We start from the raw sequence: 15341 nt of genomic DNA on the forward strand, positions 1-15341 counted from the left end.
AGGCACTTGGCATGCAATTAGCTGGAAACTTCCTTAGAGAAACCTGGTCCATGATGATTTCTGGTTTATACACCTCTTCTTACCTGTGTGATCTTGGGCAAGTTTCTGTGCTCCCATCTCTAGAATGGGGATAAAAAACCATCCTTACCCAATAGGATTGATGAGAGGCTTATGTGAGCCAGGGCTTAGCAGGAGTGGGGCTGAGCACAGTGCCCTGGACACGGTGAATGCTCAATGAATGTCAGCTGCTGTGGTTCTCGTGCTTATGCACGTAATTCATTTTTTTTAATGGCTCTATTGAGATGTAACTCACATACTGTACAGTTCACCCATTTAAAGTGTACTCAGTAGTTTTTAGTATAATCACAGGGTTGTGCAACCATCACCACAATCTAACTTTGGATTTTCATGCCCCCCCCCCCCCAAGAAGCTCAGTACCTATTAGCATGACTCCGCCTACCTCCCCAGCCCCAGGCAAGCCCTGGTCTACTTTGGATTTGCCTATCTGAGCATCTCCTGTAAATGGAATCATTCAATGGGTGGCCTTTGTGACTGGCCTCTTTCACTTAGCATTTGAAGGTAACTCATCTGTCATAGAGGTTGTTTAGGATCATCTTGGGCTGTAATTTCTGATATTTTTCATCAGATCATTGTATTTTTTTTTTTTAATCTGCGGTTGAGAGCTCAGAGCTGCCTTTGATCACACAAAGAGAGGCGGCATGGGGTGTCAGTAAGCAAACGAACAAACACGAAACCACACACGTTCTGCCCAACAAACTGAGCCCAAATCCTGGGTCTGCCTTTCAACTTCAGCGACGTTCAGCAAGTTACCGATCCCCTCAGATCCTTAGTTTGTTCTTCTGTGAAATGGGAGTGTCTGTCCATTCTAGGGTCACGCAGAGGATTAAGTAAGAACATGTGCGCGCAGGACATGCTACTCTGCCAAGGATGATTCATCCATAGCGATGTCTTCGAGATTCCTGGGCTGTCCCATATGGGACCATATTGTGTGCTTAAAATATTCTTTACTTGACTAATAAACATGCATTGCGTATTAGAGAAAATTCGGAAAATATAGATGAATCAAAGCAAAACAAACACTTTAATCCCACTACTGGGAGGGACAATTGCTATTATTATTTCAGGGAAAATAAGTCCAGATTTCCTTTCACTACTTATATACATTTGTATGTGTCTACATATTTCCCCCAGCATGAGGTCATGCTATTTTTGTAGCAAGCTGTTGTGTTTTTAAGTAGGCGCCAGTGTGGGGCTTGACCTCACCACCCTGAGATCAAGAGTTGCATGCTCGACTGGTGGGCGCTTGGGTGGATCAGTTGGTTAAGTGTCTGCCTCCGGCTCAGGTCATGATCCAGGGTCTTGGGATAGAGCCCTGAATTGGGCTCCCTGCTCAGTGAGGAGCCTGCTTCCCCCCTCCCTCTGCCTGCCGCTCCCCCCTCCCTCTGCCTGCCGCTCCCCCCTGCTTGTTCTCTTCTCTCTCTCTCTGTCAAATAAATAAATAAAATCTTTAAAAACAAAACAAAAAAAAGAGTCACATGCTCTACCATCTGAGCCACCCAGGTGCCCCAGCAAGCTGTTTTTAAACGATATCATATGTGGACTATATTTTCATGTCAGATACACAATTATCACTTTTCAAAAGCAACATGCTTTTTTTTTTTTAATTGGCTAAGTATACCATAAAATATTTGACCAATCTGCTTTTGGTGAGCACTTACATTGAGTCCAGTTTTGTTTTTTTTAATTTTCTTTTTAGATTTTATTTGAGAGAGACAGAGATAGTGAGAGCACAAGTGGGGAGGAGAGGGAGAAGCAGGCTCCCCGCAGAGCAAGGAGCCCGATGCGGGACTCGATCCCAGGACCCCAGGATCATGACCTGAGCCGAAGGCAGATGCTTAACCGACTGAGCCACCCAGGCGCCCGAGTCCAGTTTTTAAGCTGTTAAGAATACAGAGGTGGGACACCTGGCTAGCTTAGTCGGTATAGCGTGTGACTCTTGATCTCGGAGTTTTAAGTTCAAGCCCCACATTGGGCATGGAGATTACTTAAAAAATAAAATTAAAAAAAAGAATATAAAGTTGAACACATTTGTATATTCATGTTCTGTTCTTGTTGGATTTATTTTTTTTTAGAACACATTCTTGCCAAGTAGAATTACTGAATTTTTTTTTGAATTACTGAATTTTTCATGTAAACGTTTTACTGTGATAACATGTACCAAAAAGTGCATCACTGGGCGCCTGGGTGGCTCAGTTGGTTAAGCGACTGCCTTCGGCTCAGGTCATGATCCTGGAGTCCTGGGATCGAGTCCCGCATCGGGCTCCCTGCTCGGCAGGGAGTCTGCTTCTTCCTCTGACCCTCCTCCCTCTCATGCTCTCTGTCTCTCATTCTGTCTGTCTCAAATAAATAAATAAAATCTTTAAAAAAAAAAAAAAAGTGCATCACCATGAATATATATTTCCATGAATTTGTTGAGAACACATGTGTATAACCTGCATCTGGATCAAGAAATAGAATACTCCCAGTACCCAGAGGCCTCCCTCATGCCCCATTCAAAATGCTACTCTCCCCTCAGGGGCAACCACTATCCTGACTTCTCTTTTTAAAAATTAATACAGGGGTGCCTGCGTGGCTCATTCGGTTAAGGGTCTAACTCTTGATTTTGGCTAAGATCATGATCTCAGGGTTGTGAGATCGAGCCCCACATTGGGCTCGCACTGGATGTGGGGCCTGCTTAAGATTCTCTCTCTCCCTCTGTCCCCCTCTAAAAAAAAAAAAAAAGACAATGTTATCATCATTATTATTAGAGAAGTTTTAGATAGGTTCACAGCAAAATTCAGGGGAAATTAGAGTTTTCTCATATACCCACCCCCAACCCCACTATTGCTTGATCACCCCCATTATCAGTAATCCCCCAACAGAGTGGTACTTTGGATACAGTCAGTGACCCTACATGACACATCGTCATCGCCCCAAGTCCATTGTGTACATTAGGGTTCCCTCTTGGGGTTGTATGTTCTGTGGGTTTGGACATATGTATAGTGATGGGCATCCACCATGATGATATCCTACAGAGTCGTCTCACTGCTCTAAAAACCCTCTGCTCTACCTATTCCTCCCTCGCCCCCGCGACCTCTGACAGCCACTGATGTCTCTCGCGTCTTCATAGTTTTGCCTTTTCCAGAATGTCATATAGTTGGAATCATCCAGAATGTAGCTCTTTTCTTTTCTTTTTTTTTTTTTTTTTAAGATTTTATTTATTTTGACAGAGACAGCGAGAGGGAACACAAGCAGGGGGAGTGGGAGAGGGAGAAGCAGGCTTCCTGCTGAGCCGGAAGCCAGATTCGGGGCTTGATCCCAGGACCCTGGGATCATGACCTGAGCCGAAGGCAGACGCTTAATGACTGAGCCACCCAGGCGCCCCCAGAATGTAGCTGTTCTATCCTGACTTCTAACACTATACATGAGTTTTGCCTGTTTTTGAACTTTATTTGGATGGAATCATAAAGTATGTGTTCTTTCCTGTCTGACTACTTTTGCTTGTTTTGATGGTTCTTTTTTTAGGATTTTTAAATTTTTTTTCAAGTAATCTCTACACCCACTGTAGGGCTCGAACTCACAACCCCGAGATCAAGAGTCCCACGTTCCACCAACTAAGCCAGCTAGAGGCCCATTTTTGTGGTTTTGAAACTCACCCAAGTTATAACACATATTGTTGATTCACTGCTGTATACTATCCTATTGCGTGACTACACTACACTGTAACTCTTTATGTGTTCTGCCATTGCTGGGGGCTTGGATAGCTTCCAGTTTAGGACTGTTGAAATCGTATTTCCATGAACCAGCACCTACATATTTTCTGATGAGCACAAGTATGGACCCAGGAGTGGAATTGCTAGCCTATCCAGTGTACACATGTCTTTGCTGATATGCATGTGCTGTAAATGGCCATATCCTCCTCTAGAAAGGTGGTAGCAGCCCGTGGTGGTTATCAGCCTTTCCAATGGTCAGTTTCTACATCTGTAATGGGGATAGAGCCCTGTCCCAGGGTGTCATGGGGAAGAGATGAGCTAATGTGTGGAGATGTGCATCCAGTACTCAGCAAACCCTCCGTACCAGTTGGCAGTCATAAGGAATATTTTCTCACCAACAGCAGCTTCTAGGGAGGCTGGAGAATTCTGAGCTGCAGACTCTTGAAGAGATGCAACCTGAGTCTGAGACCAAAAAAAAAAAACAAACCCAACAGGAAATGAGGTGACGAGCTGGTCCCAGAAATTAGTTGCCTCTGCAACAAGAGGAGAAGAGATGTTTAAGGCATGGGAAGCACTGGGAGGAGGGTGGAGGGGGCTGGCTGTTCATCAGCCCAGCACCTGTTTGGAAGGTTCTGCATGAACTGTACCTAGTCCCCAGGAACCAGAGGTAAGGGCCTTGCACGCCAGGGTATATGGGCAGACAGGAGATACTGAGTAGCGGATGAGGGCAGGCTTGGGAGATGGGTCCCAGCTTGCCTCATGGCAGGTTGTGTGGTCAAAAGTGTAGCTACAGTGTTCAAATCGGAGATAGAAGAGTAGCTACTCCCCTACAGTGTTGTGTCGAGGCTGAAGTGAGAAGGTACAGGTTGGTGTTGGTGTTTCGTTCTGTGCGTTTCATAAAATAAGCCCTTGTGTGGACGAGACCATTATGAATCCTGGCATGCACAAGGGCCTCATGCCAGCTGTGGAAGAAACATGGCCCACCAGCCCGGAAAGGGTCATTAAGAAAAACTCCCATACGTAGGTTTTCTAAAACCATTGAGATCATATGTCATGCACAGTGCAATTATCAAAATCCTATTTCTTTTCCTTCCAGTTCCCTCGCTGCACCAGATTCTCTGTGTCTCACTGCGTGTCTCCCAAATTACCTAGCACCAGCCTGAACCGCTTTTCCCTTCCATACTCCTCTGTCTTGCAGTATGGGACCAACTGTCTGAAGCCCCTTGCTCAGCTAGGAAAACACCTGTCTTCAGGAGTGGGAGGGGAGGAAGTCAGACAAACGGATGGGATCCCTTTAGTGGGCTGGGGAAGGGGAGAATGACCTGGTTCACGTTCTTGCTGTCCCGGGAGCTGCTGTTGTATTGCCAAGGGGATCTGAAGGAATAACCCCAGAGGTGCATTGTCAGGAAGAATGGGAAACCCTTTGTTGGATTCTTCCTCTGGTGGTGCTCAGTGTTGCCTGGGTGGGGAATGCAGGAGAACAATGGAACGGGAGGGTGGGACGAGGCAGGAGGATGTCACCAGCCTCCTGCTGGTGGCTTCTGAGTTCAGGGATCACTCATGTCTTCCTGTTTCTCTCTCCCACTCTGCCCCCCTCCTTCTCCTCCTCCTCCTCCCCTGCTTCTCAGTCTCCTCAGACCAGATCGAGCAGCTCCACCGGAGGTTTAAGCAGCTAAGTGGAGACCAGCCCACCATTCGGTAAGACCTGCGGTTGGGTTTGGGCGTTGGGCAGGTCCACGGCCCTTGAGGATTCCTCTTGCAGCTCTTTTCTTTTTCTGAGTGCAGGGTGACTCTGAAAGAGGCCCTGGGTTGCCCCATTTCCTGCGGCAGACCTGTAGTTGTTGTAATTCTTTTGGTCCCTTCTAGACGAAATGTTCTAGAGCCAATCTAGAGCCACACCTGTTTCTCTCGGGATCAGGAATGTCTAACCAGAGTGAAGACAGTGGGCCAGTCAGCCACACGTACCCTACCCTGACTTCCTCAAATGGGACATGCTTCTGGCCTCTGTGCTTAGAATCCCAGATAGACGTTGAAGGTCTGTTGAATGTCTCTTGACTCCGCTTCCTCTTGGTGGTTACTTCCAGCCTCAGGCAAGATGGCAGGAGCAGCCTCTGATTTCTGTCAAGGAAACTGGCCATCCTACATTGCGTTTTTAGTGTTAATCTTTTAGAAGCTATGTAGGTTTAAGGAGGAATGCCTTAAACTGTTCTCCTTATCCCACAACAGTGTGTTCAGTCTTAGATGCTGGTTGAATTATATAAAACTAGGTTAGTGAGAGGTCCTGGTTAGCGTGTTTGGTCATCACAGAGTTGCCAAGAAGCTTTGAGTCAAACTGTTGCAAGCAGGGTTTCTAATGCAAGGTAAACAGCACTGTACCACAAACTTTCTAACAGATGCAGTTTCCTAAAATAAATATTCCAGGTCTGAAGTTTACAGTCTTCAAGCTTCAAAACAAACATTTGAATAATCCAGGGAAACTTCCTTCATCTTAGTAAACAGACTTAAATTTTACCTAAGTTTTATGGAAACTGACAGATAAAATATCCACTTTCCCTGGTCTGTCTAAACAGAAGCATGTTGTTAATCCCATGCATTGTATTCTCAAAGCTTCCATTCCCAGAGCTTAGAGTCTGGGGTGATCGCACGGTTCCTGTGGCCTCTTGTCTCAATTTGATTATATCCAAGGCAGAATGAGAGCCGGTTAGGACTGACGTCTTTAATTCTATCCAGGGCACCTGCTAAGCCCAGTAAAGGAGAGGGAGTGAGCCCAGCAGAAAGTCACCTGGCTTCTCGTTGGCTCCGAGAGTGTTACATGTCTGGGTCGGAGCCAATCACCATGAGATGCTAGAGATGCAAATGGGTTTTCCCTAGCGCTGTGAGGGAGTGGAGCTGGGTCATCAGCCAGGGGCAGGGATGGAGGGTGGAGTGGTTTCTCAAGGGCAAGTTGGGCTGAGGAGTGGGTGCAGGGTGGCACCACCTCAGCCGGGCACCTGGGCGTCTGAGGGGAGGTAACACTGTGCACCTGGATGTTGGACCGTGGAAGTGGCAGGGCACCCCTCCCCCTCCTCCCATCAGAAGTTTCTGGGCCCGTGCTCTGTGCCAGGTGCTCGGTACCTGGGCTGGTGGATGCAGCTTCCGGTGGGTGATGTGTGAAAGTGGGGCCCCCTCTCTCAAGAGCATTTTCCAGCAAGCGATGTCCTCAGCCCTGGACCAAGCTGCTGTGCCTGGGGGTGGCACTTGGCAGCCGGCCTGTCCTCGGGGCCTCTCCCAGTTTGAGATTCTAGCATCCGAGCTCCGTGTGGCCCAGTGTATGTGCTTTACACACACTCTTTCCCAGCTGGAGTGGTGCACAGATCACTCGGGAACCTTCCTCATGTAGGCTTGGCCTCAACCGGTGTGTGGGGCCTGGGACCCTGCATTTCTAACTGGCACCTGGGCTGCACGCCCCCTGAGCGCCTGGCCCTGGGGCGTAGTAAGCACTCAGCAGAGGCCGCCCGGGGTCGGTCCCCGACCCGGCTCTCCTGCCTCCGGGGCTCAGATGTCTGTCTGTGCCGTCCTAAGCACCACCTCTGTCCTCAAGCCTGTGGCCTCCCTCCTCTGGCTCGCATCCCTCTGCCTAAATCCAGCGCGGCTCGTAGGTCTTAGCAGCAGCGGGGTTTCCTCCGGGAAGTCCGCACCCTGTCAGGCTCTCCGGGCCCCTTACGTCCTCCCCGTGGCCACAGGACGCAGCGGTTGCTGCCTCCCCGTGGGACGGCGAGTGTGAACGTGGGTGTGATCACCTGGGAACCGTGTTACAACGCAGGTTTGACTCACAGGTCTGGAGCGGGACCCCAGACTCTGCATTTCCAACGAGCACGCGTGGTCACGGGCAGGTCGGCCCCCCCCAGCACCGAGGGTGGTGCCCAGGAGCCCCTCTGGGTTGGGTGGGCGGAGGCTGCATTCCCACAGGCGCTGAGGGGCCCGGGTTGCAGGCTCCTGCCTCCCACTTGTGGGCACATGAGCCGTGGGCTCTGCACACCCACCCCCAGGACCATCCCACGCATCATGCTTTTCCCACCTGCCCTCACGCAGGCCCTGAGTGTGTCTGCTTAGACCCGGTGAGCAGCCCCTGCTCCCAGGCCTTGGGGCCCCTTCAGGTCGTGTCCATACTCTTTAGCTGGGGACCACCAAGGTCTCCGGGTGCTGGTGTTTGCTTTGCTGAGGTCTCCTCGAGGACACCGCCTTTTCCAAGATAACCCTCCTACCCCCTGCACTCCCACAGCCGCCTCCTGGGGGTGCCCCATCCCCCCCGTTGACAGCGCAGAATCATAACTGTGCCCCTAACAGACCGCTGGCCCCATGAGGGGCAGGAACTGGGTTTTTGTTCCTGGCCCTAGTGCTGTGTCCAGGGCTGGTGACCTACTAGAGGCGTGGGAGGACCATTACTGGTTGCTCTCTCTCATTCATTCAACCAAAGTCATGAGGAAGAAGCAAGAGTAAGGATTGCCAAAGTTCTTCATAAGCCATGAAGCGTGGAATCTGTGAGACCCGTTGTTAACGCCGTGTCCCTCCATAGGGTGTGCAAGTCCCCGGGGGAGAATTCATCCGGGGCCTGGTTCGTAGGAGCGTTCACGGATGTAAGTGGTTATTCATTGAGCATGCTTTCTGTGCTGCGTAGCTGGAGAATGTTACTTTCGTTTTCTAAAACCCGACCGGAAGTAGTGGTAGGAACAGCTGTTCTCCCCATTTTACAGATGGGAAAGTCAGGCTCAGAGAGGTGCTGTGCCTGTTCCCGAGTCACAGAGCTCCTCCGTGGAGGACTTGAGCCCAGGGCTGAGATCCCTCTGTAAGGAAGCTGTGGGCATTGCCGTAACTTGGGAGTGGCTTCTGAGGACCTCAGTCTCCCTGCTCTGCCATCCAAGGACTGTCCGCCCTTATCATCCCGGGGTGGGCATGTATCATCTCCATCCCCAAAGCCCCAGCTCCAGTGTCTCGCAACGTCTGCCGGGAGGCTGGTGTCAACTGTGGGGTGACCGCCCAGCCCAGCGGGGAGGAGGTGATAGACCATAGTGTTTTATGCAAACAGGTCTGCCTGAAGGGCCCCCCGCTCCCAGAACCACTTTGCCTGATCCTACTCTGCCTTTCAGGACCTGGGGAAGGGGGAAGGGGCAGGTTTTCGGGTCCCCCAGGCATTCCTACCTATCCTTCCAGGGCAGAAGGGATGAACAGCCCTGGGCTGGGATCTGGTCCCCGGCACTGTCCCCACACTGCCAAGGGTTTCCCCAGGGACCCAGGGGCCGAGCCTTCAACCTCAACGTCCAGGATGCTGTGGGCTATGCTGGGGTTTCTGCACAGGGAAGGGCGCTTCGCTTCATTAGCATCCAGCTTTGTGAAAAGCATCGCCCGGCGTCCCCCAGGTGAGGCCCCCAGCACCACGGTCTGCGAGGGGTGTGGGAGGTGGCACGCTTTGCCCTGCCTTCTCAGCGAATGAGGTGCCCCGAGAGCTTATTAGGATCTTGTTGGGCAGGGGTTGGGGTAGGAAAGGGGAGGGGTAAATACCTCAAGTGCAAAAAGCCCCTCAAAAGTGACCATGTACACCTGCAGGCTTTAAACATAGACTACTAGTAAGTTTTGTAAGTTGCATTAAAAAAGTAATGAAGAATTGAGTTTCTGAATGTGTGACTTTGATAAATTGTATATAGCTTTTTAAAAAAAAATTCCCACAACCTCAGAACCACTGGAAGGGATTTAATTTTAACCCACCATCTCCTGCCCGTGTTTGGTTGGTCCCTTGTCCTTCTGAAAATGATCTGAGGCTGTCCGGGGACGGCCTTACCCTGAGGCCCCAGAGCTGCCAGGTGAGAGCCCCACTCTGTATGCATTCCTTACAAGGCCCAGCACCTGAATAAAAAAAAACCCTAAAGCTGCATTTTCCTTTAAGGCCCCCCTAAATTGTATATTTCAGGACCCCCAAAACCTGAGTCCACGCTGACACAAGTACTAAGCTCTGAGTCCTCTTGGAGAAATGCTTGAATAGAAAACGGTCATGGGACACATTGGTCGGGTACCCATGCTGTGCATGTAGACTTCTATCCTCAAGGCTTTTCTTCCAGCAGGGAAGCCCCTCCCCTAAGTGGATCCCCAAACAGATAGGATTTTAGATCACGAGGAAAATACAGTAATTGCCTCTGGCACTTTGTCTTTCTTTAGTTGGGGCCACTTAAGTGGTGAATGCCTTAAACAGCAAATTTTACTTCCTGAGCGCGCCGTGGCCGGCTCACCACCCTCCAGAAATAGATGCTGTGGAATCCTTCAAAGTGACGCAGGCCAGGAGGAGGTCTGATTAGATAGATCCACATTACGAAAATATTTTTAGATTCATCAGGCCTCTGAATGTGGAGTGAGTCCTGGAGTAAACAGAGCCACAGACATACAAGGCAGAGAAAAAGGGAGCAGTGCTCATTGTTGATCGCCACCCAAGTACAGAGCAGCATTCTGGTTTTTCTTAATATTTTTATTATTTGAGAGAGAGAGAGAGAGTGAGCGAGAGCATGAGGAGGGGGAGCTGCAGAGGGAGAGAGAGAAGCAGACTCCCATGCTGAGCAGAGAGCCCAACGCGGGACTCGATACCAGGACCCTGGGATCATGACCTGAGCTGAAGGCAGACGCTTCACCGACTGAGCCCCCCAGGTGCCCAGGGCAAAGCAGCATCCCGATAGTCCCGAGCAGAAGTCCTGACTCTGCGTCCTGCTTTGCATCCCCTGGCAGCACTTACCCACTGCCCTGTGGCATTCAAGGTCAGCTCACAGTCAAGTACGTACGTGGGAGCCCCGGCTGCCATTAGCTGAGGGCTAATATGTGCCGGGCACAGGGCTGCACGCCCACCTGCCTGGTCCCAGGGGTCTGAGGAACCCTGTGAAGTTCACACCATTATCCCATCTTCCAGATTAAGAAACTGAGGCTGGAGAGGATAAGGTCAAAGCAGAGCTGGAACCCCCAAATAACTGTTTTCCTTACTATCTAAGACTTCTCTTTGGAGGGGTTTACTTATGGAGGGTCTTCCCTGCTTAGAAGAAAAGCCAAAGCCTACAGTGATCATATTGCTTTTCTCTAAATTAAGTCCTTTTAACCTAGTCACTTTGCTTTTATCCTGTCAAATAGCCAAAAATGTCCTTTTTTTTAAGTCCTCCTGACAGTGAAGAGTTGAGGCACTGTCTACATCAGGCCATTTTGCTGTCAGTGTTTAATGAATTCCGAGAGTTAATGAGTCCTCCCTTTAAAGCCTCAGCTAGCATGGTGCATGTTCATCTGACAAAGAAGAACCCACAGTTGCCTGGACAGCTCTCCAGGCGACAGTGGGCACGAGCGGTCCCGTCCGCTCAGGTGACAGGGAGAGCCGGGCAGGAGCCCCTTGGGTGTGAAGGGTGCCGAGATGTCCCCAAAGCAGGATGAAGCTTTCTAAAGGGACTTGATTAATTCGCAGGTACTTGAATGTACAGTTTTTACAGAGACCCTTTTCTGGGTGATAGGGCCTCCCATGGCTGGTTCTGGTGTCCCAGATGCTGGAGTGAATGACTGGTGCGCTTCCCTCTGCCTCTCCTGGGGGCTCCTTTTGTGGGGGGCGGGGGGGGCACGCGTGTGGTGGTGCATGGAGAAAGGGAGGGAGGGAGGGTCGGAGAGGTGACTAGCATGTAGGCAAGTCCATTGCGCCTGAGCTAAGGAAAGAAACAGGATGGAGGGTGCCTCTCTTGGGACCGTGGTGGGGAGAGGGACCTTGGGGCAGGGAGTCATGTTCGGGCTGGAGCAGAAGGGACAGAAGGAGCCATGTGTGATGACGAGGGAAGGGGCTCTAGGCAGAGGCATCGGCAGACTCCGGTGGGATGCGCTGCTTCCCCACCTCCCTCCTGACCCCTCCCCCTCCTGCTTCGTCTGCTCCAGCCTCGTGGATATTCCTGCCACGCCCGCCCCAGAGCTCTAGAACACACTGTTCCTTCTTGCGGGGTTTCTCTTGGCCCTTGGAGCTGGAGAGTGTGTGTGTGTGGGGGGGGATGTCCTGTGCACTGTAGGGTGTAGGTCACATCTTGGGCCTCTGCCCGCTAGATGCCAGTAACACCCCTCCCCTGGGATGACACCAAAAATGACCCCAGACGTGGCCACTGGGGTTGAGAACTTGCCACCCTGGTCTCTGCTCAAGCGTCACCTTTGCCAGGAGGCCTTCCCCGATCACCCCCCTGAGATCTCGTCCAGTTCCCCGTGGTCTCCATCTTGCCCCTGCTTGGTGTGCTTGCACAGGGCTCGCTGCTGCTGCCGGAGATGCTCCGTTTTCCCTCTGTCTTCATCCCCCAGCTGGAATCCCAGGAGGGATCCTGTCTGTCCTGTTCACCGCTGGAGCCAGCACCGAGAACAGCGTCTGGCCCGTGGAAGGTGCCAGAATACTTGTTGCTCCCCCCTACGATGAGGACACGGCAGGTGTCGGGAGGGCAGCTGGGTCCGGGCCTGGCGCGGGTACGGGAGAAGCTGAGAAAGCATGTGGCAGGGAGGAATGACATGGTGATGTCACTCTGGCTTTCGGAGGACGCACTTGCCTGGTGGCAAGGGGACCGCGGCTTCTTCTGCCAGAGCTTTTGTGCAAAGGCACGTAGATGGGAGAAACAAATGCCTGGTGCATTTGGGGATTTCCTAGTGTTTCTTTAACCTTAACCGTCCCACGAGTTCCCCGGGGATCACGTTCAAGCGCAGGCTCTGATTCCGGGCCAGCTAAGGCTCCGTGTTTCTCACAAACCCCAAGTGATGCTGATATTGCTGGTCTGGGGAGCAAGCACATTTTGAGTTGCTCAGCATTACCTGGGGGCCATGCATGATACGTGAGGCTTGGCCCCTCCTGCGTGAGTCCCCGTGGGGGCCAGTTTCCCCAGTGGGGGCCCCCATGTGGAACTGTCACCTGCTAAAGGGTGGGCAGGGTGGGGGGGCGTCCAGGAGAGTCGGGCAGGCAGCCCCTGGAGTAAAGACCCCTCTCGGATGGACCAGTGTGAGCAGGGAGGCTGGAGTTCCAGGCTGGGAATCTGGGGGGCCTCGCTGTGTCCTCAGCTGTCGGGTGGCAGACGACGGCCCCGAGCCTGCAGAGAGAGCTTTGCAGTTGAGCTGGCCCTCGGAGCTGCCGGAAGCCAGCCCACACCGCAGGCTTGAGGAAGGGCCCCTCCTTGGTGGTTTTTCGGTCTTTCTCTTGCGGGCTGGATGCTTGCCTTCTTTCTGGGTCCCGGATGGGGCCTCTAGAGGCTTCGGGGAGCGAGGGGGGGCAGATCCCCAACCAAGATTTCAGTTGTTTTCACTCTTTAAAGTAAAAACTGACAACCCAGAAGAAGTAGCAAGTGTGAGGAAATGTACGGGGCTGTTAGAGCCCAATTCAAAGCCCCCCTCCTGGCTGTGGGAGGGTTTCTCGCCTGTTAAATGGGGGTTATGGGTGTGTGGGGAGCAGTGTTTGCAAAGTGCTTAGCACAGCCTGGCACAGGGAAAGCCCTCTGGATGCCGTTTGGTGGCGGGGGGGAGTCTTTAAACCCTGGGGCTCAGCCCCCAGGAGGAGGTGTGCAAGTTGTATGCCTCTGGGGCCTCCGTGGGGGACCGCTCCCCGCTGGTCACCGCAGCAGCATTGCCGGACCCGTGGCCCCCACACATCAGCTCCGTCCCCAGAGCCCTGGGCTCGTGGGGAGCAGAGCTCTTTCCCATGGCGCCGGTCTGGGCCCAGACACCTGCGGCTGAGCCGGTTCTACCAGCCCAGTGGCCACTGGGGGCGGGTGGGGAGGAAGGAGAATAAGACCGAAACCGGCATTTATAGGGCATTAAACTGTGGTCAACCTCTCCCAGGCTCTGGGCTTCAGGCCTGCAGTTGACTTGTTAAAAAGGGAAGTTGGCAAATATCTGGGGGTGTCCCCAAGGACCAGACAGCCAGACCTAAGTCTTCCTAGCATCTGCTTCCCGGAGATACTGTGCACTGTCTGTCTGTCAGTATCCTTCTTAGCAATAAGAAGTTTCTTTACCTTTGCCTCAGTTTCCCCATCTTTAACATGGGGATAAACGTCTGCCTTATAGGAAAATAACGTAAAGCTCTTAGAGCAATACCTGTCACCTTGGGAGTACACAGAAAGTTAGCTGCTATTATTACTGCCCTAATGTTATTTTATTTTATTTTTAAAGATTTATTTCAGAGAGAGCACACACGTGAGCGGGGGAGGGGCTGAGGGAGAGGGAGAGAGAATCCTCGAGCAGACTCCCCGATGAGCACGTAGCCCAACGCAGGGCTGGATCCCAGCACCCCGAGATCATGACCGGAGTCGAAACCAAGAGTCAGCTGCCTAACAGACTGAGCCACCCAGGCGTCCTGATTGTCCTGATTTTAAAATGAAGAGCTCACTGTGTGTCAGGCAGTATCCTAAGCACCGTGTGTGTATTTATTGAATTTATTAATTTCATTAACCCCATGACACTACCCAGACATTCCCGTGATCCCCATTTTACAGATGAGAAATCTGAGGCTCCAAGACCTGGAGAGGCTTACCCAAGGTCACGTGCCTGGTCAGGAGCAGATCCTGAGCTGGCCCCGGGCGTACTTGATTTCACAGCCCCTTTGCTGTGGGCGGTGCTGGGTCTGCACCCAATTCACAGATGAGGAAACTGAGGCAATGAGCGTCTGTCACGTGGCTGTGTGAGAAAGCTGAGGTTTGAGTGTGGGTCCAGCAGGTACTTGAGGACTGGGGAGCAAGGGCAGCTGGGCTTCAGAGACACCTGCACAGACCCGGGATCCTGTGCCCCCAGCCCGATTCCCAGCATCCGCCTCACCTCTGCCCCTGTCAGTGGGAGGTCAGGCTGCTTTTCTTGTTAATTTTCTTCTGCAGACACGTGGTCAGGCTCTGCAGGGTCCTTCCTTCCTCCACCGTCAGCCCCAGGGAGCCCTCTGGCCCTCTGTGGGATTTCATGGTGGCTGGAGAGGGCTGCTGGTGGGTCCCTTCTTGCCCCCTTTCCAAACACGGGGCCCGGGTTTCTCCCAGCCCCCTAGAACCTGCAGCTTCCCCGTTGCTGGCCTCTGTTCCCTTCTGGGGAATTAACCAGAGCCGTTTCCACGTCCCACGTGTGTCCCCAAATAGGATGCTCCTGGCAGCTCTGGGGGACAGCTCCTCTGATAGCCTGTTCCTGAGCTTGGCAAGGCGCAGCTGAGGTTTGATGCTCTCCAAGGACCCCAGGGTGAGTCCTGGGAGCAGCCGAGAGGTCTGGATGCCTCGGTGGGGGGACTGAGCCTGGCGCTAGCCAGGTGCTCAAGACAGAATGGACGAGGAGTCGAGCCCCGCCCACACTCACCACTCCTGTTCACTCTGCACACGGCTCACTGAGCACCTGTGGTGCCCCCAGCTGCGCAAGGCACTGAGGACATGCTGCTCTGGACATGAGGGTCCCTGTCCCCAGCTCTCTGGTGTGTGAAAGCTTCAGATGTCTGTGGCATCTGCGTGCCCACTTTACAGATAGGAAACCGAGGCCGAGGCCGGATTAGCGGTAGCCCGGACCCCTGGCCAATGAAAGCCAGAGGGGGGGTTGGGGGGG

At 52.3% G+C, this 15341-nt stretch overlaps 1 protein-coding gene across 4 annotated transcripts in view; it reads left to right on the plus strand.

The window, feature by feature from the left end:
• TESC (tescalcin) overlaps nucleotides 1-15341 on the plus strand; it is a 60758-nt gene that overhangs the window by 30486 nt on the left and 14931 nt on the right. For all 4 annotated transcript variants that reach the window (XR_014139778.1, XM_081802131.1, XM_081802133.1 and 1 more), the window contains one exon: nucleotides 5402-5471. Coding sequence is in view for 3 of the 4 variants with exons in the window: in XM_081802131.1 (XP_081658257.1) it covers nucleotides 5402-5471 (70 nt within the window). In the remaining variant the exon portion in view is untranslated. The remainder of the gene's footprint in view (nucleotides 1-5401; nucleotides 5472-15341) is intronic.

The sequence above is a fragment of the Leptonychotes weddellii genome, chromosome 13, assembly GCF_054177405.1.
Source record: "Leptonychotes weddellii isolate Sample4059 chromosome 13, ASM5417740v2, whole genome shotgun sequence".
In the NCBI taxonomy this organism is placed as follows: domain Eukaryota; kingdom Metazoa; phylum Chordata; class Mammalia; order Carnivora; family Phocidae; genus Leptonychotes; species Leptonychotes weddellii.